This window comes from Filicampus tigris, chromosome 10 (assembly GCF_054856515.1).
Source record: "Filicampus tigris isolate MCC_2025a chromosome 10, RoL_Ftig_1.0, whole genome shotgun sequence".
Lineage (NCBI taxonomy): Eukaryota > Metazoa > Chordata > Actinopteri > Syngnathiformes > Syngnathidae > Filicampus > Filicampus tigris.
In genome coordinates this window covers 7,434,105-7,461,803 of record NC_141226.1, presented here as the reverse complement: position 1 = coordinate 7,461,803, position 27,699 = coordinate 7,434,105, and the positions used below count along the sequence as shown (strand labels likewise).

General features: G+C 40.7%; 1 protein-coding gene across 2 annotated transcripts; it reads right to left on the bottom strand.

The window, feature by feature from the left end:
• Window positions 1-112: 112 nt before the first annotated feature.
• On the bottom strand, window positions 113-27,342 carry LOC147140586 (vasoactive intestinal polypeptide receptor-like). Of its 2 annotated transcripts, XM_086043821.1 has the most exons (13): window positions 27,165-27,342; window positions 25,271-25,364; window positions 22,541-22,654; window positions 14,112-14,221; window positions 13,944-14,041; window positions 11,639-11,768; window positions 9,641-9,794; window positions 8,720-8,780; window positions 8,295-8,361; window positions 8,134-8,225; window positions 6,328-6,457; window positions 5,844-5,885; window positions 113-5,732 (listed from the first exon to the last, which is right to left on the bottom strand). In XM_086043821.1, the coding sequence occupies exons 1-13, from the start codon at window positions 27,222-27,224 to the stop codon at window positions 5,541-5,543; spliced, it is 1,344 nt and encodes a 447-aa protein (XP_085899947.1). In that variant the 5' UTR covers window positions 27,225-27,342; the 3' UTR covers window positions 113-5,540. The 2 variants fall into 2 exon arrangements, with proteins under 2 accessions (XP_085899947.1, XP_085899946.1); XM_086043820.1 differs by having other exon boundaries at window positions 8,134-8,361.
• Between the last annotated feature and the right edge of the window lie 357 nt (window positions 27,343-27,699).

Below are 27,699 nucleotides of genomic sequence, written 5' to 3'. Positions count from 1 at the left end.
GATTTACACATCTGTCTGTCCTTATGTTCTACATTTACAACAGAAATAAAACAATTGAGTGTTTGCATCCCATTTAGTGATGTTTGAAAAATAAATCCAAAGTGCACACGGGTTTAGTTTTATTCATCTCCCACAGGTATTTTGTTTAATAACTTCAATATACTGTACAGTGCACAATATTTACACAATATTTACAGGGCACTACATAAAAGACACACTCATTGTTGACATAATGCAAAGACCAGGAGTGAACAATATGCAGTCTTAAATGTAAACAATGATTTCCAGTTGACACCTGAGCATAGAAGGCATCACCATAAAACATGCCATAAACTGACACTTTAACCTTATTTACAAGTATCCTTTGTGTACAATTTGTCTGTGCGTGTATGCGCGCACACGTGCGTGTGTGTGTCTGTGAGACATTTAGTCTGAGGTACTTTGAGTGAGTTTGTGTAAAATGAGCCGGCTGTGGCATTAAACATGCTTCTTAGAGTAATCAAATCATTGTGGATCTTATCAAACAAGCCCTGAGCCCAGTAGCAGCTGCAGAATCATCTTCTTAATATTTAATTTAGTTGACTGATAACCCCAAGTGCCACAACAAAACTGATAATATGCTGATATTTTATTGATAAAGTCTGAAATGATGACCTGGTTTTGCTACCAGATAGCACAGGTGTCAAACTTTGGTCCTGCTTGTTTTAGATGTTTCCCTCCTCCATCACACCTGATTAAAATGTTCAGCTGATCAACAAGCTCTGCAGGAGCTTGATAACGATCCTTATCATTTGAATCAGGTGTGTTAGAGGAGGGAAACATGTAAAACAGTAGGATACCGGCCCTCGAGGACCGGAGTTTGATGCCTGTGAGATAAGAGTTTCATTCAGTCCCCGTTTTTTTTTCCCCCTCAACATTTGACAACATCAATCCACTAGTTAAGATGGGTTTTTTTTCGAGTAAAGTTTGTTATTATAATGACAGCACAAAAAAACTGACTGAATGAACAGGCAAAACCCCCACAAGCAGTATAGAAGTAATTGGACACCGAGTTTTCATGAATTTTGCCTTTAAACATTAGGACATCACCTCGAGGGTTTGAAATAAAAAACAATCAATGTGATTAATCTGCGCCCTTTCTACATTAAATTAAGTTGCAAATATGCAAACGCCAATTCCAATGAAGTTGGGATGTTGTGTAACATCAGTGTGGCTTTGTAGTAAGAGTCTGAATACTACACTGGCCTGCCTGCAGTCCAGACCCGTCTCCCATTGAATGTGTGGCGCCTTACAACAATGCTGAACCCGCACTGTTGACCAACTGAAGTTGTACATCAAGAAAGAATAGAAAAGAATTGCACTGTCAAAGCTTCGACATTTAGGGCCCTATTTAGGTAGACTGCCACCCGTGCGGCCAACGTAAAAACAGGCGCTTCATTTTAGAGCCAGGGCAAGTCTAGTTTACCGTGTTTCTGAATTTGGCACACCGTGTTGCACCTATTTGGGCACACAAAGATGCCCCCCCAACCCCTCTGACGCACTTAACAATTTGGTGACAGAGAGCAGACAACGTTTTGCAAAAAGACAGGTGCATCGTCATTTTTGTGGCGGGGCAGATTTGGCGTGTTTTTTGCCAGACCACGCTACGCCTTGATAGGTGTTCCGGCGCATTGTACTGCGCGCCTACGCCGGAACTAGCAATTTCGTGACCAAAAGTAGTGTCAATTTTAGACTTCTCAAAACCAGATTAATTTTGAGAACTGATATAATAATGTGGCCACTGTCGATACACTATGGTCATATTCTTTGGCGAGATCAACCAAACGCATCCCCCTTTCATAATTTTCTATTATCTCTTGCTTTGTTTGTATGGACGAAAAAAAAGATTTTCTCCTTTTTTTCTTTTCCTCGTTTCTAATGCACGTAAAACTATCGGACCACCTCATGGCCCGAGGGGCGAATGACGAGGAGGCTACATAGACATATCTATCACATATATATATATATACATATCTACCTGTCTATCTACACACATAGACATATACGGCAGAGGTCCCTCTTAGCCAATAGGATGCCAGGAAGATGCTCGGTAATAGCCAATGGCAGAGCAGCTTTGAGTATGTTGCGTTCAGGAAACTCTGGAGCTGCGAGTAACAGCCCATACTGTGTTTTTACCTTTCGTATACTGAAATTTCTTTCGTAACAAGAGGCAATATTTTCCTGTTGAGGCGTTTCGTAACTTGAAGATTTTGTATGAAGAGACGTTCGTAAGTAGAGGTACCACTGTATTATTCACTAAGCCACTGAACATATTATATCATCCATATTATCCAACCATTTTCTATGGTACTTATCCTATTCAGGATTGAGAGGCTGACTTTGGTGAAAAGCAGGCCACACCCAAGACTGGACTATATGGACCTATACTGTATATGGAGACACTCACTAACTGACTCTCAGTAACTTGTTTGTAATATTTTGTTGTGAAACCTCTTGAAGCTGAAAGTTGACACTTCAATCACGTTGATTGTTTTATATGGCAAACCCATGTGGGGGTATATAGCTGCAGTATATCCATCTATCCGTGCATTTTTATATACTTTATGTGCTCATTAGGGTCATGAGCAGGGTTCTAAATTAACAACCCCAAATTCATTTTAGTGGGTATTGATAAAAACCTACAAGCCAGTTTGACTGGTGATGCATGAGGCAATTGTGTCGGATTCTCCCAGAATCGTTCGCAATTTACATTTCTGGTTCCCCGTTTTCAGTGCAACACTTTCACTAAGATTATATTTTGAACAGGATATAATATGTCTATTGCCAACACTGACACATGTAACAACTAAATGGAGGGTCAATTCAAATGCAAATAACCAGCTAACATTAGCATATGTTGATTTTTTTTAATTTTATTTTTATACAAAACAAGCGTATGTGTCTACAACAGGCACATTGTAAACACACGCTGTACCTGCTGCTAATCTGAACTGGGTTACCAAATTGCTCTGCTTTTGTCTGTCTACACAGCAGGTAACCCATCAGTGGGAGCTAAGTGTATACTCATTTGAATTTGGGAAATTATTTTCATGCGGTTTTCAAAAAATAAAGCTCTAGTGAAAGTAAAAAAAATAAAATAAAAATTATAAATTCAATATGATGAATTACATTTTAATCATGGTTTAAAAATAACCCAGTTATAAATTCATAGTAGGGTCTATAAAAAAGTGAAAAGTTAATAGAAATACATTTGTAGACAAGTTCAGATGAGTTCATCCTAAAATGAAATGTTAACATCGCCATTTCAGCCAGGGGTGTCCAAACTTTGAAGGGCCACATAAAAAAAAAATCTAAGAAGGCAAGGGCTGCTTTCACATCTTTCATATAAAATTGAACTAGTTCATCTGAGCAGGTAAAGACTTGTGAAGTTACATATATATTCATTTTTATATATAGCTTATAGTTGTGGAGAAAAAACAGCTACATATAGGTAATAAAGCATAAAACTCCGATTTTTCAAGATTTTGGCATGGCCCTATCGATTGATGACTGATTGGTTGAAAACAAGGAAGTGGGAGATGAGAAGAAAATTCTTCTGTTCTCCTGCCTTGCCACTCAGTGTAGAAGGTAAGTACCGTAGTACAATGCAGGCAAATGACACAGTCTGTGTCAAATATTCTTTCAGTCTGTGCTACGAGCCACTAAAAATGAATTGCCATAGTTTGGACACCCTGAAAAGAATTAAAAGAATCCAGAGGTGGGCATTGTGTAAGACTGACGGAAGGTACATCAGTCCGTCACTGTTCCCATCAATATTTCAGGCCGAACCCATTGACCCAGTCTGTCCCACACAGGCGCCACACAAGTCAACACACAGCCAAATTAAAAAATAAAATAAAATAAAATAAAAACAACACACACACATGCCCAGTGTGGTGATTGGTGAAATACAAATAATATGGGACACATGTCATTGAGGTCTGTGGGACTGAAAGGGATACAGCACTGTTTTATTTTTTTCTGTGTGTGGCTGCGTGTCAGGTGTGTAGAACCTGCGTGTGATGGAGTACTGGTGAGTCCATTCTCATTTCCGTTTGGCTGTCACTGACGACTTGGATGGACTGGGCCTTTCTAAAATACTGACAGAAGCTCGCTGACGGACTCACCAGACTGACGATGCCACCTCTGTGAGAAACGTTTGGAACCGGAATCGTTCAAATTCAAACAATGCCCAACCCTACACTATGTTTGGTCCTCGATCATTTCTACCCTTGGCAGTGACTCGTACCTTTCCAATAAATACTGTGCCATAATGCTACATGATGATGTTTAATATGCCCAATGGCTGTACGAACGTAGATATTTCACGCTCCTGTCTAGAGTGCAACCAGTGTGAGAAACAAACAGATCATTTGAGGGAGGTAGATAAAAATATCAGAGCTACTGTATATTTAAAAATAAATAAATAGAAATAATTGACTAGTGGAAATTCTGATTGGCTGGTAACTTCAGAGAGTCGCCATCCACATTCGTTGGTGATTAAAAAAAAAAAATCCATTTAGAACCCTGGTCATGAGTGATCTTGAGCCTATACCAGCTGACATTGGGCCAGAGTACACCGCCGGACTGGTCACCAGCCAATGGCAGGGCACAGAGAGACGACAATAATTCACAATCACATTCACACCATTGGACAATTAAGAGTCTTCAGTTAACCTAACATGCATGATTCTGGAATGTGGGAGGACACCAGAGTACCCGGAGAAAATCCCCAACCTCAGAACTGTGAGCGGATGTGAGAACCACTCATCCAGCGTGCCTCTTGGGGGCATATAAAATCAAAGTGATTATATAAAGGCTGTCCAAATACTTCTGGACCTAACCGTACAGTGAAAAGAACAGACATTAATCGGTGTTACCACATAATAACTTACAACGTTGTGTTACAATGTTGTGGACCAATAATGGAAGTCCCTTATGCCACTCCAAAGTTTGAACAGCACAACTTCAAGGCGACTATGCAGGATAATACGTACATAAAAGCCTCAGTAATCCGAGATGCACAGACTTTATCAGTCTCGATACTGTGGAATGTTATCCAGGAATAAGGTCTTATAAAAATGCCTTGGGCTGGGTAAGAAAGTCAAGTACCTTGGGAATGCAACGGATTTCTTCATAAACAAAACAATATGGGCTATTAGGTTAAGTGCATGCGCATCATAGACCAGGTTGTCTTAATTAAATATCCTCCTTTTTCTTTAGGACTGAGGTTCATTTCGCTCTCCGTCCACTCATTATTTAATATCAATGTGCAATGCTCTCAAAATATCTTTATACTGTACTCGTACTGTCCCTGCCTTCCATTATGGGTGCACATCACTTAGCAAGGAAAAAGTTTCGCACTTTCACAGCGAGATGAAGGAATTACATCAAACTAAAAGGTCGCCCTGACCTTAAGGGACACCCACATCTAACTGGGCTGCTTCAGGATGTCACCCACCCTCTCAGTATGTGCAGAGCCGAGTTGTTGCCTTTCCGTGTCAGATGGCTGAGAAGTGCTCCTGGCAAGCAGATGCTCGCCGGGCAGTGGGGCTGCATTTGGTTAACATGGTGATCTGGGTGCTAAAGTTGTTCCCATTGCTGCCTATGGAGGGCTGCTGGTACTTTGTGTCTGCACCCAGGAAGCGCTGTAACATCCATCTGCGCCACTTACGCTTAATCTCAGCCTGTACCTGCAGGGGAGACCAGAAGGTAGAGAAAACATGGTGGAGAGACGGTGCTGGAGATTTAGTGAAATAATCGGCCAGTAAACATTTCAGGCAGCTATTTTTGTCTTTGCTTACCTCTCCGTTAAGGAAACAGTACAAGACAGCAACTACGAAACCCTGTAGAAGAGAGAATTTGTTGCCAATATATCAACTTGCAGAGACATTTTTTTAGAATGAATAATGTCTTTAGGACTAGGACCAATTTGAGGCTCACATAACAGAGAGTTGGATCTCACAGAAAATTTCCCAGGAGTTAACATTCTTTGCTAAAGCAGCAATTAATCAGTGATGTTTTCCATCTTTAGTGCACCATCATGCCCTATGCACTTACCAGCAATTTACTGGTGCATAAATCAACATTTAAAAAAACAAAACATACAAAATAGAACAAGTTAGACCGTTTCTGCTGCATCCAGTGATCAAGTTATTTTATGTATTTATTTATTTATTTTGCAATGTCATTTATATGTTGTTGTGTAAACATGAAAAATCATCAGCATAGACACCATTGTCTAGACACGTCACCCCTTAACTGTCACCTTGTATGTTGAATCTTTACCTGAAATGACCCGAGGATAAGATCAAACACCATCCTCAGCTGTGGGTGAATGTGGTCCGGGATGAAGGCAAAGATGATGTAGTTTATCCCAAAGAGAGGTATCAAGAGGAGTGTGGATTTAGCCAGTCTCCTGGGGGGACATAGGGTTCAGGTGAAAAAACGGAAAAACGGTCACCATGCACTAGCGCTGTGCACCATCAAACTACATATCGTCAAAACGCTATTTCTGTAAAAATGTTACATCAGAAATTCTCAAAAGCATTTAGAGGGATTTCACTCAATAAGTAATGTATGGTTATTAGTGATGAGAAAAGTATTCCTCAACTGTGTTTATAATTACAGTCGAACCTCTAGGTCAGGGGTTGGCAACCCGCGGCTCCGGAGCCGCATGCGGCTCTTTCCTCCTTATGTTGCGGCTCTGTGGCTTAGGAAAATAAATTATACTAAGTGTCCGATTGAAGTGTATTATATTGGTCTCAAAAACGTACGTCAAGTTTTCTTAATAAGTCAAAGATTTTAACTTCTTTCTTCAGATCTTGTGCAATTTCAGTGATCAGCATTCGCTTTCTTCGTCCGCCGTGCTCGGAAAGCCCAGCGACACCAAAAGTGCCCGATATCTGAACAAAGTATTTTATTTGTGTATGTTTGTTCATTTAATTGAAGTTGTAAATTCTAAGATTATTGTGACCTCAAAATATTAAGATAGAATTATATAGCCACTGTCGACTGAAAATCTCAGAAGTCCAAATATGGTCAAATAAATTCTTGTAATCACCTATCGATTCTAATGGTCCGTCCCGACTTCGTCTGTGATTTTTATAGCAAATCATCCCCGTCCTGTGAAAAACACTTATCTAGTTTTTTTTTCATTTTTCTCAATTTTACATGAATGGCGTTTAAGCGTTCCAGACATTAATGTGAAAATTGAAAAAGTTTCCAAAATTGGAGATACGTGTTTTTCACAGGACAGCGACGAAATACTCAAATGAAGCACAATTTCACGGCCAGAGGCGTGTGCAACACAATGACGTGTTCTACGTCTGCTGAAGACAGCCTTTTTTTTTTTTTAGACAATAAGTGAAAATAGTAAGGTTCGCTCGATACGTTGGCTTGTTTAATATGTATCAATGAGATGCTTCATTGCAAAAAGACCCCCCTCACGTGTATCGTGTGTCGTGAGGTAAGTCTCTGTTTCATTTTAATATGCACCTTAGACGCGGGTAGTTGGATCATTGTTTTATTTACTGCATCACTCACGGATGTAAAGGTGTTTTGTGAAGGCATTGTAGCCAAAATTGTATTGGGCAGGTGTGTTTGCTGGTGTGATGTTTCAAAGGCTGGGGGCACAGTGAGCCCGGACTTTCAAGTACTTGGATGTAGCTGCATGGCTTGGTTTTAATACTCTTTTAATCAATTCAATTCAATCAAAGTGTCAAATTACCGATTGAATGTATTTTGAAGGTAGTAATATGTGGATGTTAGTGTGCAATAAAAGGTATTATACAACTTGAACGAAGCGGTGCCTGGGAACTCAAACAAGCTGACGTTTTTTTGGAGGTTAATGTCAATAAGCGTTTGCGGCTCCCAGTGCTTTCTTTTCTTCCGGGTCGAAATGGCTCTTTGAGTGTGAAAGGTTGCCGACCCCTGCTCTAGGTAAATTCAATCTGGGATTCAACCAACATGCAAATTAAATCGATTCTGGAAAAATATCATACAGTTTTCCATTTTTGTAAAATGTTTTAACTAAATTCTAATGAAAGAAATGGTGTTGTGCTTCAAGATATTTCACATGCACTAAAAACCTACGAGTACTGATTTGATTCCTTTCTTCCAATGTCAGGACAATTCATCTTCTGTCGTAAAATCCGGATTATACAGATGAAGAGGAAAAAGTTGACCTGCCAAGAAAGTAGCAGACAACTAAATATAGCGCCATTGTTTTGAGCCGTGCAGTGAATGTCACTCACAAGAATGGTTACTAGAATGGGTGTTTTGATGATCCACCAAGGTTTGTCATCAATTATCTCCCAGCATCTGACAGAAAAGACAACATAATCAGGAACTAAATGTTGTTAATCCTCATACTATTCAATGTGAATATCTTTATATGGATGCTAATAGTTGCTAATCAAACACAAAATACCGCTAGTAGTTATTGATGTAAAACGCAGAGTATCATCAATAGGATTTGTCATTTAAAGACTGTGCAAAAAATAATAATAATAAGCTTTTTAGGAACACTAGCATGGCAACAACAAAATCACAGTTGATTGCGTCACAAAATGGAAGTGTTTTTGTTTTTTTTGTACTTTGAGGGTGCTAATGATAGATTTTAAGTAATTCCCCAACAGAACGTGACAAAGACAAAGAAAAAGACCACGATTATTCTCACCCAAGATCATTTAAATAAGCCTTTGTAATCACCCATGCTGAGATAAAGATGGTTGGAGCCACTGCAAACAACAAATATGAAGAGATCATTAGATTTTTCCCATGGACAAATATGTCTAAATAACCAAATATGGCAACGACCTTTTGGATGATTTTAAAGGTTGCGAATGAGAGTGAACGAGAGAGAATGAAATACTGTTTTTTGGGTATGCATAGCATGATTCCTCTTGGCAGACACTACAATTCTGGCATATTTATGAGTTATATTTATGAGTTACTTCAATGGTGTAGTGAAAATGGCCAGTAAAGATAAGATTTAGAAAAAAATGAAAAAGCATCAATCCATTTGCTACAGCTTACTCTATTCAGGGTCACAGATGTCTGCAGTCTAGGCAGGCTGACCTTGGACACAATGGAGAGCTTACCGGCCAATCACAAGGCACAAACAAACAACCATTCACACCAATTAGCAATTTAGATTCTCCAATTAACCTACCACAAACAACACACACAAGCTCATATGACAACTCCACAGGTCCAAGCCCATATTCAAACCCAGAACCGTTCATCCTTTTCCACTTGAGAGTTCCTATTCCAGACATTGAAAATGCATTCCGAGTGCCTGATTGCTTTGATGGGTATTCATGATTGTTATGTCTGCTATGGTTACACAAATTGCTGAAATGGGTTTTCAACAGCAGCTGCTTGCTGCAGACCAAACTAAACCGATACTGATCCATATGCAAATGGAGGCACAGTATTATCCTTGAGCATCTACACCAAATCATTCACTGACATACGATGATGGTGGTGGTTTTGTTTTACCTAAACAAGCATTCGGTTGTGCACTGTGACTGAAAAGCAGTTGATGCAGGCATTGAGTAACCTTAAAAAGGTGAGACATCTGTCTAGGTTCACATACCCCAGCCAATAAGGATGTACCACCAGAAGTACTTCCTCTCCGAGAAGAAGGAGACAGCGAGGAGAGCATGGAGATACAGTCCTTCTACCAGTAGCCAGAAGTAACTGGCCATGATGCCATATTGGAAGAACACCACCACTGCCTTACAACCAACCTGAAAACCAGACGGAGTTTCATGCAGTCAATGAACAGGAACTTAGTCTGAACTCATTTTGGTGACAGCTGCGCTTTATTTTGGGAGATTCGAACGACACAAGATTATTCAGCCAGCGCTGATGCAAAAGCAGGCAGTGAAGCAAAATTGAGTTTTCAAAGATGATTTATGCTCAACATCCTCACCATTAGGTGTACCTGCAATTCCAACGATAATTGTCTTTTAATTGATGTTTGTATTTTGCTGTGGTGAGAGGCCACACAGTATGCTACTGAGATATGGACATTTGATTTACGTATATTCTTTTGAAAAAGTTTGTTTTCCCCACAAAGACACCTTCACTTTAAGGAAAATCGTTTTTGACCCAAGTCTGAGCGGATTCACCAGAACTCCTTTAGCCTGCAATCTAGTTGAAACTGACTGCTTCACTGCACTCCATTTTGTGCCAATTTCAATTAATCAACAATCAATTCCACATAACTTACAGAACTCCTGATGATGAATCAATTGATTAATCATACATTAGCTAACATATTAAACCTCTCAGTAAGATGCAGTGTGCAATAATTCGGTCCCAACAGTTTCAATTAAAAGTGCATTATTTGGGGAGATAATTTGGGGTAAAATTCTTCTGTTGGATCTCATTAGATTGTGCAGGTGAACCTAACGAGGAAATCAACCCCAAAATTTTCTGCACAATAATATGTGTGCCTCCACGAGGTCTAAACACGGGGTTCTGATTAATATTGTGTTTATGGAGTTAAGAAGCAAATCCATCTCAAGGGGCGGCCACTTTGTCACTTTTTTTGTCACAGTTGCTCAGGGCTCAGGTAACAACCAATCCTGGCTGAGCTTCAAAAAACAGGTGAGTCATGAGCCCTGAGTAACTGTGATGTCATTTTCAGTTGACAGCAAGTGGCAAAATGGCCGCCCCCACAGATGGATAAAAACGGATGGATTTTACTGCTTAACTCATGTGTAATATTCACCAGAATGCTGTGTTTAGACTAGTGAGACTACTTAGAACATAATATTGTAAAGAACATTTTGTGGTTGACTTTTCTTTAATGTTGTGGCGAGTGAGTGCAGCGACACAAACTGTGCATTACTCTAATTGTTGTTGTCTTAAAAGGAACTTTTAATTCAGAATTTGGTTGTTGTCATAACATCTCTTTCTGTGATTACCACAGGTTGTTTTGGCAGGCTGAATTGTAAACTGTAAAATGATCTCCTCTAAAATGTTGTTCATTCCATTTGGAATGTTAACAAATGGCAGAGACAGGGAGCAGCTGTGTTTGAAGTGGGAAAATCTGTGTACCCGCAGGAGGAAATATCTCAGCTCTGACATTAAAGCTTGCAAAGGTGATTTATAGCCTGCAGATCTAATCAACTCAGGTAATAAAGCAATGAATTCTACTGGAGTAAGATGTGAGATACACACATCTGACGTTGGTAACTGGATCTGTCGCATAAAGATAAAATAGTCGCCTTTCTACATTAAACAGCAGCAAAACCAGTAGCTACAACTCATTATCCTGACCGTGCTCTGGCATGGTTTGTCTTTATGATCATAAACAAAATGACCATAGCAAAACTGAATGTGATTGATAGACAGAGGTTCAGGCTTAATGTTCAGCAAACAGGAACTCTGACAACATCCTGCTGGACAAATGAATGGGAACACTCTTAAGAGCGGAGCGCATTTGGCAAACATTGTTACACCCAGTGTCAGGTTAAGCAAACTTTAATGTCAGGGGATAATTAATTCAGAGTAATGCAGTCAAGATCAGAGTGGAACTGGCTGAGTTGAGTCAGGCTAAATAGTGTTTGGACGCTTTACTCACAGACGAATGGCAACTGTCCGTCTCGCCAACGTCATACAGAACGACGTCTTTGATGAAGACGGCGATGGCTTTCAGAATGAATGACACAAAGAGGTGCATGTGGATGTAGTTCCTTGTGCAGTGCAGCTTCCTGGAAGACAATACAACTTCAGTATGAGTGCAAAATAACACACAGGGATCTATTTTCATAGACAGCGCACGCGTGCTTGAGTGTAAAAAGTGGCTCATCTTGATTTTCGTGATGGTGCAAGCATAGTCTGGCATACTTGAGAATTTGGCAGAGCGTGCTGCGCCATGCTGGGTGTTCCGGCGGACCGAGGGTGTTTTGTATTACTTGCCCCCGCCATACCGAAAAATTTGGTGACATTTAGACTAAACTTTAGGGCTGCTGGACCCAGGTCTAACTTGTGGCGCAGGTGGTGTAATGCGATTTTAGTGAATTTCACTGACTTGTGTGGTGGATGTCATCCTATTTTATTCAGAAATATGGCAACAGCATCAAACCCTCTGAATCATTGTAGAAATCGGATGCATTATTATTACTATAGTCTTTCTTCGCTTTTTAAAATCACCCTTCTTGGCCACAGCCATAGGTGTGTCTAGCCCATTAAAGTAAACCTAAGCACCAGCAAACTTTGACATATCTCAAGATTTTTTTTATTGTATGTACTTTTTTTATAAGCTAGATACAGTACTTGGTAAATACATAATATGTACATAATAACATAATACATAATAATACAGTATTATCAACAACAATACAATGCCACCACTTTGTCTCAAAGATGGTTTGATCCATCAGATCCCTCCCAACTCTTATCACTGAGACAAGCTGAGCACCTGCACGGTGGATGGAGGTAGGAGTTAGCTGACATTTCTTCTAGCTAGGAAACATTACAGGTGATCAAACAGTACCACTGTCCTTTTTTAATTGCAATAAGAGGGAGACACTTTTAGCAGGCTTATGATATAATATTAAAGCCAAGCTATCGAGCTAACCGACTGGATGCCCAATATCATTTAAATTCCTATTTTGTGTGTGTGCGTGCGTGTGTGTGTTTGTGTGGGTGTGTGTGTGTATGTGGTGTGTGTGCGTCCAAGAGTGCATGCGTACATTTTTTTAACTGTAAAATGGGAAACGACAGCAGTAATTTGCTGAGGATAAAGAATATATGCCTGTGAGCAGTGTTATTTTAGCTGTCTACTTGTGTTGCTCCACCACTTGTGTTCAAATATCAATTGCTTGAAGTATTTAGCCTATTTATGGTGTTCCCATTATGTGTTAGCATTAGCATTAAGATAGAGAACTTAAAGACTAAGTTATGTGGCTGTTTTAAATACACGGCATGTAATTGTACTAGTTTTGTTTACTTTGACGTTAAACTTCAAAAGGGAGCCACAATAAACAGCTTGAAGCCTGTTTTTTGAAGACTTGATAAACTGCTGCTTGTTATGAAGTAAGCATAGTTCTCTGCAACCATACAGCCTTTGTATCTCAAGATTGCACTGCCGAAAAAGATTGTCCAAGTGATGGCTTGTATCTCAAAACTTTCACCCATCATGCATTATACATCTCAAGGCACCACCATATAACCAAAGATAAAGTATATCCCTAGGAATAATAACATAAAATGTATTATGCCAAATGAGCTGCATCTACTATTGACATTGTAAAATGTACTGCAGCGACAAGTTCTCGGAGTTTCAAACTGGTGACGTGGAGGGCTTGGGGGACTGTGTAAACCATTGGGGGAGTCCTCCCTGCAGGATGGGTGCAATCCCACACAACATTATCCAGCTGCCCAATATTAACAGAAAACACTGCTCACATCCTGTGTGTGTCCTCCATAGTCCAAACCATCGGCATTTTAGAACAGTGAGAAGTAAACACAACCCTTGTTGTTTAACCCTGCGCATACATGCACACACGGCTGAGAACAGTGATGTGTTTGTCAGTGGCCACACCCCCCTGGCCACTTACTGTAATGATTCGTGCTTGTGTCATTTATCCATGCACACACACTCTCTGTGTGCAAACACAAGGTCAAGGGGAAACATGCCGTGAACAACACCAGCCCCCTCACTAAGTGGTTGGACTTTATAGTTGCTTTCAGCGTACTTCTTTGTTTGACAAAGGTTGCAACAGCATTTAGATGTAAGTCACGCGACATGAAACACACTGTAAAATTTCAGGAAGTAAGAAGTGAAATGAGGTGGGTTTTATCACGTCCAATGGAGCGAAGGGAAGAAAGGTGTTCAATTGCCATTAAGGAACATTAAGAAGCACCTCGATAGAGCTCCTTACCGGAAGAGACAAAGTATGATGATGGCGACGGTGAGGGATATAAGCGACACACTGTGACCGATGGTGTAACCTACTTTGACGGCGTCAAAGAAGTCTTCCTGCAAGAAGACACATATAGTTAGTCGCTAATAATACGGCATGACACCAACTTGGGTTTGCCATACCGACCGTATCATCATCATCCACGGTGCTGTTGGGATTGTAGCCACAGTCCATTATATGGGAGTCAATGCTAATCGGCATCCAGCCATCTTCAGTGCACGTCTTGGACAGGTTACCTAATGAGCAGAATGACAAACGGGAGTTCATCTCAGTATTGTGTGTTGGCTGCCGCTGGGAGTCACAAAGAAACCAACCATTGCATTTGCTCACACTTAATTATGTCGCACAGAGAGGCATTCTCGCTGGAATGCCTCCAAATGCTAAAAGGAAATGGGAGGTATGACTGAAGGGGATCAGCAGTCCCGGCGGCTCAAAGTTATCAGGACAGTTCCCACATGCATTTGCCTCTATCTGTCTCTTAATTACTCCGACTTGAAAAACAGCCCAGGAAGTCAGTCGGGCAGTGAGGTATTTTTACTCTGCCCTGCCCGTGGGGATACAAGTCAAAGGTTCACCTAAATCTGACTGAGAAGAGTTGGCCTGTTGTCATAGGATGTAAGAAAGAGCTCAATGAGGTACAAGCACAAAAGATTAGACAACTCAGAATACACTGGTGCATTTCACAAAGCTCCGAAAGTACACTAGCCAAGAGCTCAGAAAAGAGAAATAAGTCTTTTATTAGTCCCATGAGGGGAATATGTACAGGAGTTGTTGGACATGGACTTGGAAATGAACTAATAGAGGAAGAGAGCTGAACACAAACAAGCAACTCTTGTATTTGGGGACGCTGGAAACTTGCTCAAGGGTGAATCTCGTTTTCCAATCCTCCATATAAGGGAATGATGAAAAATCAGGTAAAACTGGTTGATGTGGACCGGGTTAAACCGGTAGTATGTACTTTTCTTTGATTTGATTTGATGATCAACCACTTCATGAAATTGCTTTGAAGATAACTTTTATTGAACTCAGTTTCACACAATTCACAGTCCATTCTCCTTTTCCGGGCTGTAATGCGGTAATGTAGAATTCAATTATTTCCCAGTTCCAAGTCTTAAGAGCTTTTGGTTCAGTCCTTAAACATTTCTCATAGTCATATAACTCAGTCTTCTTCGAGTGTATTTTTCTCTTCTCTGGAGCTTTAACTAAAGTGATTAGGACAGATAACTATTGAGCTGATGATAGTGGCTTGCATGTCTTGGGATTTGCTATTTCATTTTCCTCTGGAATTGAAAATGGCTCAACTGTTGGTGGCTCAACTGCCAAATCAACATGTTCATAAAGGTCTGAAGCAAGAAAGCAAGTTTAACACAACAGAGTCTGGCGGTAGCATTTACCATCAAAAGTGTTGGAGTGTACTTCCGTACACAGTATCAAAAGTACTGGAGTGTACTTTAGATGGTCAATACTACAGCTAGTACAGCTGTTCAGCTGGACTCTCCTTCATGAGCGTATCTTCTTCAATACAGAGGTCAATAATTTTTTCTGTGGTAGCAATTCAAAGTAGAGCTTATGAATGTGACCCAACGAAAATGAATTGTAAAAACATATTTTTACAGAGCATCTGAATATATTCCAGTTTGCTCCAAATTCTAGCCTGGAAACTGCTAATCTTCCTTGCTCGGGTGCTGTCGAAACTTTGCTGATCTTGGCAAGTTGAGTCTTCACGAGGAATCGAGAGAACTCACAATGGACTATTATGTCATGTCCAAAAACATTAGCCAACGGTTCCATCTCAGCGTCCATTCATTCATCCATCCATCCAGCCATTATACCGCACTGTCAGAGCTGGGCACTTGACCCTTTTTTTGTCAGTCAGACCCAAGCCCTCCGGCCGCAACCTGGGTACCCTTCCGGCCTGGACCCTCCGGCCTTATCCATAAAAATTATCTACCCCGACCCCGTTGCCCCCACCCCGAAAAAAAAAGCGTTTGTGCAGGGCGCGCCGCGGGAGAGATGCTAACGGCGGCTTTTGCCTGCGATAAACAATAGAAATACTGCATTGAGATGAACTTTTGGCTGCCTCGCGAGCACGTCACACGCACGAGGGCTGATTAGTGGGCCGGACGAAAATCCACCTCCGGCCTTGCTTAGTCCAGCCCTTTTTTAAAGCCTTTTTACACCCAAAAATGGGCGTACGGACGAGCCGGTCCGGCCCCGGGACGGACTACCCAGCTCTGCGCACTATCCTCACATGGATCCAGAGTACCCGGAGAAAACCCACGCAGGCACGTTGACGATACGCAAACTGCAAACTCCACACTGGATGGCCGGGGCCGGAATCGAAGCCACAACCTCAGATCTGTGAGGCGGACATGCTAACCAGAGGACCACCGTGCCCCCCAGCGTCCATCATTAACATGTTGCTGCATGTTTTCTCAGTCCAGTGGAAGTAAGTGACATGGGACACTTTGCACCACAAATCGTTGCATGGCCACGAAGGCAGTCTGAAAGTCAGACAAAGACAAAGCCATGATTGCTAACTCTCCCTCTCTACATCGGTTAAATGGAATCATCTGGCTGAGACACACCTTTGCCAGCTTCAGCCAGACTTTCGCAGAAGGGATTTGTGTATGTAGTGCTCATTGAGCATTTGGAGTAGAGTGCATTTTCTGAAAACCTTCACTAAAAGGTATAAGAGTGGGCACATTTCATTAAGACTGTCTCTCAACTCATTCCACTTTTCTTGGTGGACTTGTTGAAACTCAATGGATTTATTTTTTTTGTCTGTGACTAAACCCTCCGAGTTTACTTGTTTTAACCATGCCCAGGTTTGTTGGCTAGTGTCAAAATAATAAGCTTCCCTTCCTCATTGTGAAACCCACATATCGACTTTACAGCTTCAGACATCATATACTTCTGTTAATCTATGAGTTCTTCCTTTTTTTAAAGGATGTGACCTTTTTTGCATTAGAAATGTACCTCACGTTTCCCTCATCTTAGCTGACACATGCAGTTTGTTTGTTTGTCTGTTGTTTGTTTGTTTGTTTTGCTGATGTTCAACCTTTGTTTAACTGTTGTGATCTATTATCAATAATGTTGTGTCACTTGTGATAAATATGTGATTGGATCATTCATGGCACTGATGACATCCCCAATTTGCCTACTTATATGGGAACGCATCAGTGCTGTGTATGTAGTGACTGAACCCGGTTATTTCCTGGCTCGGGGGGGCGCCTGATCCAGGTTTAAGCCCACAACCGCACACGTTGCCACAAAGACCTTCCTTGCAAAAAGGCCTTGACAGCAAGCACAGTGCTTGAAGTCACTTCACTGGTTACTTAAAAGGCATCAACCACCCATAACAGTAGCATTGAATGCAAAATTGCGTCTGTTGCCATTGTGCTCTACTTGCTTTTTTTTTTTTCTCCTTCTACCGCTTTGGAAAGCTTGTGATGGGGCCTTCGCCACATCACATTTATTTTGATGTGCACATTGTATGTGTTGAGCCATCTTCGCAAAAGGCAATAAATGTCCCTCGGTGTAAATAATTCATTTTGAGCTGCTTTTTTGGTATGTACGCAAAAATACACTATAATTTATTTTACTACATGAACTCGGTTTGTACTGGAATGTAGTTGAATCATGTAAATCAGGAGATTCTTGAAAGAAAGCGTCTTTCATCTGAAAATAAAATCACTCAACCTTGGAAAACTTGGTGCACATGGCTTATAGTTAGATCCCTGTTTTTTATGCTAATGGTTTTACAATGAAAATAAAAAGTGATGATAGTCGGCCCCACTGTTTCGTAAATGTTTCAGAAATCGGCAGATAAGTATATATTTATTTGGTTGATTAATTCCACACTTGATGGATGTGTTGGGAGACAATCAAGACACAATTGTTTGTATACAAGACATTAAAGCGGAAGTCAACCCCCCAAAAAATCTTTGCAGTATTATGTTCTATGTGCTTTCACTATAGTCTAAACATGGCATTCTGATTAATACGTATTGCATTTGTGGAATATGCGTTCGGCAGCAAAATTCACCCGTTATTAGCCATCTCAGGGGCTGGTCATGTTGTCTATTCTGTCGACTGAAAATAACATCATAGTTGCTCGGGGCTCACGTAACAACTAATCACGGCTCAGCTTCAGACAACAGGTGAGCCGTGATTGGTCATTACCTGAGCCCTGATGTCGCAACTCTGATGTCATTTTCACTCGACAGAAGTGACAAAATGCCCCCCCCCAGAGCTGGCTAAAAACGGGTGGATTAACTCTTATTCGACAAACGCATTATTCATCAGAATGCTGTTTGGACTAGTAAAGGCGCATAGGACATATTATTGCAAAGAATTTTGGGGCGTTGACTTTCTTTTTAACTCATATTCCACAAACACAATTTCAATCTGAATGCCGTGTTTAGACTAGTGGGCCTGCGTAGAACATCTTGTAAAGAAAATGTTTGAGTTGACCCCCCCTTTAAAAAGTCATTTTTCTATAGTATGTTGTCCTGAAGAGTTTATCCTTGACAGAGCTCTACTGAGTGTTATTGTAGTAGTCCTTGTAAAGGCTACGTCAAGGACGTATCTTGACTTGAGAGTCAACAGACTGAAGTGAAGAGTAGCTATACTGTAACTGTAAGTTTTCCTTGAAGACACATTATGCAGTTTGACTCAAGTTTGACTACAAATACATCAGTATTTAAATGGGACAATAACTACACTGGAATCCCTTCTTTCAAAACTCATGAGGTCTATCTAATTCTGTAACTAAGGATAAGAGGCAAACAATGAAAATGGTGCTGTTTACTGCGCAATAAACATATGTAGCATGTTAACAAAGACGTTTTTTCCACCTGCCAGCAATAAAGGTGCAAAAAATAATCCATGTACTGAATACAGTTGTACAAATCTAGATAGGGGACATTCCAGTTATTTGCCAACTATATCACGCCACAGCCATCATCAATTGCAGCCCGAGATGGGAAATGATCAACAATCCAATTCTTAGCGGATTGTTAGCATTCAAATATGTTGGACTCACAAATACCTGAGAAGAGGGAGGTTTAGCTCTCTCAAACAACATGACAAGACACAAAGGAGATGATAAGCCCCTGCTGTTCTAGCCCGTGCACCCGCTGGATTTGGCATGTTTGAGGGGCTGCCAGAAGAATGCTTTCATCATCCCCCAAGTCTGTGCCATATACGACAACAAGGCAAACTCAAACCAGTTAATCACCCGGTATCGTTTTGATTTCATGAGGCTTTTTATAACCTCACCTCTCACGCAGGAGGATTCTATAAGCATGCAAATGATTAGCTCCAGCTCATTTATGATGGCACACAAAACAATCTTGAGGTTGGCGACGGGGTGAGATGCAATGTTTTAAAAAGAGAGGACATACTGCGGGTTTGTGTTAGAACAACTAGGTAAAGACTTCATGAGAATGGCAACCTTTCTACTCAGCTACATTTTATGACTCGGACCCTGTCAGTGGTGCCTTGTTTTGTCATACTTGCTCTTGTGAGAGGCTGACACTCGCCAATAACAGGGAGCTTTCTAGAATTGCAATTGACTGAGCGCATTTGAACAGCTCATCTGGATGCATTAAGGTTTGTTAAATAAAATGCACAAGGCTGTCATCCAACTGCCACAGAATGTATTGAATCAAAGTCCTCCCAAAATAACCAGAGCACAACAAGTTCCTCCAGCAGAGACCTGCAATGATTTGTTGATTTACAGCATAATTACGGTAAGTTGACTTCCCTTCCACCCCCTACTCTCTTTTCAGTCCCCCTTTGTCTAATGCGGCTCTTTCGACTAATGCATAAAATATTCCTTTCCATTCCAAAGTGGGGATTCTTCTTCTTTTCCCATTTTCCCTGGAGCGCGCTTCATTCTCAGGTCCCGCTAGCTCCCATCTGGGTCGCATCAGCGACCCGGGAAACTCCTCTTTGCAGCGATGAACCTTTCACATGCTGGTGATTAATCCTCAGTTGGCGTCGCTTTCCTGCATGTTCTCCATCATAAGCAGCACATGATGCGCTGCGAGACCATGGACCCCCAACTTGACCGTTTCTGCTGGGGTCACCATTCAGATCAAAACTTCAACTTAAACAGTTGAAGGTTGAAGGTCTTGTTTTTCCGAAAGTACTGTTACTTGTTATATCTAAATGGGCGTGTCATGGAATCAATTTAAATGCAGTATAGCACAAAGTATGAACCTTTAGCACAACCCTTACTACTAGTTACTCAAAAGGGAAATCAACCCAAACATATTTTTTCAAGAATATCTTCCCAGCAGGCCCACTGTTGAAACATGGTATTCTGATTAATATTGCGTTTGTGGAATATGAGTTAAGCAGCAAAATACACTCCTTTTTAGCCATCTCAGGGGGCAGCCATTTTGTCACTTCTGTTAACTGAAAATGACATCACAAATCCTCAGGGCTCAGGTAACGACCAATCATGGCTCAACTTCATAAAACAGGTGAGCTGTGATTGGTCGTTACCTGAGCAGTTGTGATGTCATTTTCAGTCGACACAAGTGACAAAACGGCCGCCCCGCACAGATGGCTAAAAACGGGTGGATTAACTCTTGTTCCACAGAGGCAATATTTATCAAAATGCTTTGTTTCGACTAGCGGGCTTGCATAGAACATATTCTTGACGCAAAGAATATTAGGCCACACTGAGAAGGAAAGAGGTCATAATTACACATATTTTTAATGAGTGAAAAAATTCCAAATAAACATAAGCAAAAGAGTCTGAGACCAGTAGCCACTTTTTCTCCATTTGGGACCTGCAATATATTCATCAGGTAGTATCATAACATACTGTATTTGGTAATACATAATTCATTCTTGCCTTATTATTTGTTTTTAATGTGGTTAGCATTCCTTTTGTATTTATTTGTGCAGATCAGGGCCTGTGGCTTTAACTATTTGCAAATATTTTTTTTCAACATTATTTAAATATCTTTTTAAAAAGTTTTACATTTTTGTTTATTTTTTGGGGTGAGGCAAACTCCGTTTTTTTGTGGAAAACGCCTACTGGCGGTTTATCAGTGTTTTTGGGGGGCTTAGATTTTGTTTTTTTTCAATGCATTTATAATGTGCGTCAATTATAAACTGCACTGTAGCTGTAATGTGTTTAACTTTTATTTGTAGTCTTCAGATTCTTTTTCCTGCTGATTTTCAAGAAACAGCCTCAACGTGAGGTGTGACCATCTAAATACGAGTCATCAAATATTGTTCTCGACCTGATAATTGGTCAAACCAAGTGCATATGGGAATTAGCCATTTGAATTGATTTAAAAGGCCATTAAATAGCTACACAAAGATGCAATAATTCTTGGATCATTGTTATTTGAGCCATCATTACTGAAAGATTGTTCATAAATGCATCATACAAGCAACACACCAGGACTTCTAAAACACCAAATTAAAGCTCCGTGCCTTCATGTTTAGAACAGGCTAATTTCTCAAGGGTAATAAACCAAATGGAGGCCTCCCCTACAGATGAAAAGCATAATTTCAGCATAATTGCATAGAAGAAGAAAGTAAGCACCATACTTAATGACAAATTGCAATACATGCAAACCTCAGTGGGACTAATCTCAAACAAACTGCTCTACAAAGCATTGAAATCTCACCGGTGTCACTTCCACATAATTAGCTCTGTCCCCATGAGGCTGAAACTGGATTACAGCTGGAGAAATGGATAAATAAACACACGGCGTGTCTCTTATGACAGAATGATGTATGGGATTGAGATGAGAAATCTTTTTTTTTTTCTCTTTATGACTTTGTGGTATCATGCCAGGTGATTTAATGCTGTGATGTATTGATGGGGTATCAGCAACCATGAAGATAACATAAACTGTCATCATCTCACGTCATGTGTTTTATGCTGATACGAGGCCAGTTGTAGCAAACGTCTGAAACACCTATTATAAAAAGGGAGGTTATAAATGCAGAAGAATGCATATCGTTGATCTCCAATAAATACTGTCAATAAAATCCACAACAACCTTAATGCAAAGTCCAATACAGTATACGGTACAACTTTGTCTGGCTAGATCATTTTTAACAATAAGGGCCCTATTTTGGTAGACAGGCACCCGTGCGCTTGGCGCAACTTCATTTTCGTGCCGGTGCAACAGTAGTCTACTGTGTCTGGGACACACATGGAGCCACTAGTCCGAACACGGCATTCTGATTATTACTACATTTGTGGAATAGGAATTAAATAGCAAATTCCACTCGTTTTATCCATCTCAGGTCCTGGCCATTTTTCCCCTTGCTGTTGACTGAAAATAACATCATTGCTCAGGGCTCAGGTAACAACCAATCACGGCTCAGTTTGACAACTTCGCATCACCAAACTCAGAAAACGACGACAAGTTTCAAAATAGCCATGGCCTGAGATGGATAAGAATTGGTGGAATTTGCTGCTTCAATCATATTTTTCAAATGCAGCGGTAATCAGAATACCTGGACTAGACTTCCTCTTTAAGGAAACAGTTCAGTAGCTTATACGTGATTCTTACGTGTTGGAATCTCCCTGGAGAAGTAGAAGAGATATTTGGGGCATGGGATGGTGACCACTTCCCCAACGTCAGCGTTGGGCCAGCAGGTGATCTTGTCCCACGTACCACTGCAGCCTGGATGGCACACATACAATGAATAAAGTCAAAATCATTTACGATATATTGGTACCATCAATGTTGTTCAGCATCAGAATGAGAGTTCCCATGGCAGCCAGAATGTCAGATCCATAACAGTAGATCACCTTAGTTAACACTAAGCTGCCACCATGACTAATGAAAAAGCTCCCTGTCCTTTGTTACACGCTCTGATTTGAATTCATCAGTTGGCCGGGACTTTTCCACGGCGCATTTGATCATCAAGATACAGAAGTGGGTCACCGCACATCAACATACATCTGCTCATTTATTAGCTGCATTACTCTGGTGATATAGTGGCAAATGAGATATGAGCTGCAAATGAAACAGATTTACTGTATTTGAATGGATTTTATAGTGTGTGGAAGAGACGGTGCCTGCAATTAACCTCAACTGTGTAGTAAAACAAGACTTTCTCCCTGTCTAATCTAATTATGTGCTGCATTCTGCGAATATATAACATCCAACATGTTCTCTTAAAACAGCAAGAAGAGAAGAAGAGATTCATATACTCAACACTTTTGTTTTTGCTCCCATTTTTTATGAGATGAAGTCAAAGGTCTCAAAGTTTTTCCACATCCACAATATCACCATTTCTCACAAATATTGTTCACAAACCAGTCTAATTCTGTGATAGTGAGCACTTCTCCATTGCCGAGATAATCCATCCCGCCTCACAGGTGTGCCATATCAAGATGCTGAATAGACACCATGATTAGTGCACAGGTGTGCCTTAGACTGCCCACAATAAAAGACCACTGAAAGTGAGCGCTTTTGTCAATAAATCGGGCAAAAATAGATCTGTAGTGTAGTGTGTGCCCCGCATGTAAAATACAACCCGTGAGCACGTAACTCAACGTCTGAAAGTCGTCCTTTTTTTTTTCTCCTCTACAACGGACCTCTGGTCCAGCCGGACTATGCATCCGTACTTAAGCTTGACAGTGCATTGTATTACTGAATGACAGTTTTGCACTAATTATTGATTTATGTTTAAGTAATACCAGGGAGAAAGGTGAAAGGCTAGTCACTAGCTGGTTGGCAAAATGACTTGCTGACAGACTGTTTGGTTTACAGAATTGACTGTCTACCTTCTCTCATGTTAATGATTTCGTTTCAGATCATATATGCACTTTTTTCTTTCATTATTGGTTTAATCAAAAACAGATCTGAAATCTATTTTGTAAGTAAAATGCTGTTAATCCCAATGGATTGTTCTGTGTGTGTTAAGTTAAATTTACTGGCATTTTGAGTTCAAAGAAAGAAAAATTAAGTTTAAATAAAAGACATTCAGCACGTCCGCCTCACAGTTCAGAGGTTGTGGGTTCGATCCCGGCTCCGGCCTCCCTGTGTGGAGTTTGCATGTTCTCCCCGTGTCTGCGTGGGTTTTCTCCGGGTACTCAGGTTTCCTCCCACATTCCAAAAACATGCATGGTAAGTTGATTGGACTCTCTAAATTTCCCCTAGGTGTGATTGTGAGTGCAGATGTTTGTCTCTGTGTGCCCTGTGATTGGCTGGCAACCAATTCAGTGTGTCCCCCGCCAACTGCCCGAAGACAGCTGGGATAGGCTCCAGCACGCCCCGCGACCCTTGTGAAGATAAGCGGTATCGATAATGGATGGATGGATAAAAGACATTCAAAATACTTCATTTTTCATTATTTTTTATTTTACAAAGAAATCGTAATCATAGTCGTAAAATCGGGTTTGAGAGAAAATAATGGGGATTTTCTTATTAGGCAAAATCGAACAGCCCTAGCTCAAATTTCACCTGAACTATCCATACCTTTTTGTGAACAGGGTACATGCAAGGTGTCCAGACTTCTTTTTTTCCAACTTGTTGCATTAGGGTTCTCCACAACGCATCCTCTTTTTCCATCTTAAACTATTTTCTGCATCCTCCTCTCCGACACCAACCGGCCTCATGCCTCCCTCACTTCATTTATCAACCTTCTCTTAGGTCGTGCTCTCGCTCTCTTTCTTGGCAGCTCCATCCTCACCATTCTTCTGAATACCCCTTGACTCACTATCTCGCCTCTGAACGGATCCAAAACATCCAAGTCTGGTCTTTTTAACTTTGTCTCCAAAAAGTACATCTACAGAAACCGTGGCTGTCCCTCTGACGAGCGCATTTCTGATCCCATCCAACTGTGGTCGCTCTAAAGAGAACTTCAATATCTTCATCTTCACTACTGCAAGCTTATGGACCAGCAAGGATTGCTTGAGTAATAGGTGATCCAGGTTTTCCCTGGCACGTATGCTCCGTTTTGACTTTGCAAACAAAATTATTTGAAATCTATTATTTGGAGGTACAATTGCGACCACATTGTTGCTTTAAAGGACACTTAATGGACATAACTACTCTGATAACCTGGGTTGTTTATTTAGGAATTTGAGCTAAGACCACATGATGAGGGTCTGGCAGCAGAAGTAAAAGTATGTGCAACCATGCAAGATATAATGCCAGGGGAGGTTTGAACAGCGTTTGTTGTCTTTTGAGCCTGTTTGGTCACTTCCATCCTGACATTCTGTGGAATTAGCAAATAAGGATGGGGAAAAACAGTATAATAACGGTTGGGCATTCCAAAAGTCAACATACCTGATGTTTTGTTCTCAATTTGAGCCTCGCACAAATCCCTCTCCTTGTCTAGCTCCTTCATCATGTCGCACATCTGATTCTGCATGGAAAACACCTGTAAAGCAAACGGACGGGATCTAATTCTTAGCACGATGACTCAATTGAAGGTCCCTTCTTGAGTGCTTTTCATATCAAGTTGATATGAATCGATTGTCCCCTGAAATGAGCCAGACCTGAGCTGCTGTGAATTCTCTCATCTGGCATATGCAAGAGACAAAATAAATTCCAGGATAGAAATTCAACCATAATATTCATTATATTTGCATGTTTCAAAGTGGTTGAAGGAGCCCTCAGCAATGGAGATGAATGAACTACCAGACACGGATCCTCTGCAGTAGTTATTGCCATTACTTAGGGTGATGAGTTGTCTCTCTTTGACATTAAACTAGACTGATCAAATGTAGCTGTTGTTAGTCACATAGTGAGTCCATATGACTCCATTTCTCCCCCTGCACAAGGTAAGAGCCAGTCCCCATTGGTATGCGTGATTCCTTACAGCAATCAAAGCCCAAAAGGTAAACCTATCGGGCCAGTGTACTCATCAGACTGGAATAGCGTTTTTTGTTTTTGTTTTTTTTGTTGCAACAATTCCATCATCATGCAAAAATGACTATTTATTTGTCAGCATATTCTTCCATGAAATAACCATGAAATATAGTGTGCATGTACAATATCTAACGTGCTTACAATACTGTGCAGATGTGGGGGGGTTTAATTGTCATTGAAAAACAATAACTAGTGTGACCGGAACTAATATTAATAATTAATATTACTATAGAAAAAAAAAAACTTTACGTTGTTGTGGAATTCTTTTGAATCTTATGTGTGTGCCTTATCGCCACCAGTTCAACTCTCATGTCATTCAGAGTTGTTCATATATGCAGTGTAATGTATACAAATATGACTATACCAGAGAGTCTCGACGGAGAGGCATTGATTAGGGGCACTGCATTTACTGGGAGGCTTCATTTGCACAAATGTATTTTATAATGATAATAAAGAGACTGATTTAAAGCATACAGCTTTTATTTATTCAATAACACAAGTTGGAATTGGAATGGGGCGTCTTTTAGAGTGAAAGTCATTATTTGAAGAAGTAGGTATCTATAAAAAAAAAAACTATTTTGGGGATATTCATGTGTTTTCCCCCATTTAATACACTGAAAGATATGGTCATTTTGTGTGGACAAACAAATCTAATGATAGCCAAAGACTTGTGTACAGTACTGTCTATGTTCAAACCAAATTGCTATGTTTGGGCTTTGGCCTGACTGTTAAATTCACATATAAATCATACATGCTTCTCCACAGGAGACGGATGTAGCTAAGCACGCTGGTAACCACTAAGTGAGGAGACAGACAAAGGAGGCTGTTGCCATGGTGTCATGTTGAGAAGACCATTACATCCCTGATCCATACCGGCCATAAAAACACATCTGTGTCAGTGACGGACCATTGCACTGTTAGGGGTTGTGATGTCTATCACAGAGCTGACTGAGTCTATATGTTCATGTTACAATGATAGAGCAAGACAACACAATCCCTCAGGTCAAAAAAGTTTACAAAAACACCATCCTGGGGAAAAGAGACTTTTTTCTATTGTTCGGATTAAAAAATATCAAGAAGTTATTAAAACAAAACATTGTTAAGGAAGATGATTGCGCTGCTCCTCTTTCTCAGTCACTCTACTCCTGAGGTCACAATGGCGCGCAATGCATCCAAAACAAACTATTCAGTAATCGCCTGCGTCTTGAGTGCAAATTACAGCTGCAAAGTTCCATATAGACTAACGTTTATTGGCAGACACCGTGAGCATTCCTGAAAGGAGGTCAGTTGAGTGTTTAGCTGTACTCACGGGTTGCAGCAGCATGCAGGACAGAAGAATGAAAAAGCTCCTCGAAAGTTCCGCAAACATATCCTTAATATATGTATTGTTCAGCCAAAAAAAGGGAATATATGTTTCGTGAAAAAAGGATTAAACTAGATTAAGAAGATTCCTCTTGGCTGACTTGAGCGTTCTTCTTGCGCACGGAGAGCAGCGCGAACCGGACTAGTGGTGAAGTGCTTCTCCTCCCACTTAGTGTGCACAAGTGACAAGCAACCAATGAAACCTGCTTTCTGGGCGGCAGGCAGGGCACACCTTCGACACAACATCCATTTCACTTCCTCCATCCTTTGGTGCTTTAAATGTATTATTTAAATCCACTGTTTATGTTATGGTGTATATGGCCACTGAGTGAAGCTCATGAGTCACGATACACATTCAGCGGCCACAACATTAGGCACACCTCCACGGCAAATCCGCCAGTGTTCAAAGTTCTGGGCCAGTGTTAAAACAGAACGTGGGTGTTGCATTAACACCACTCACTAATAAAACAGCCTACGTAGTC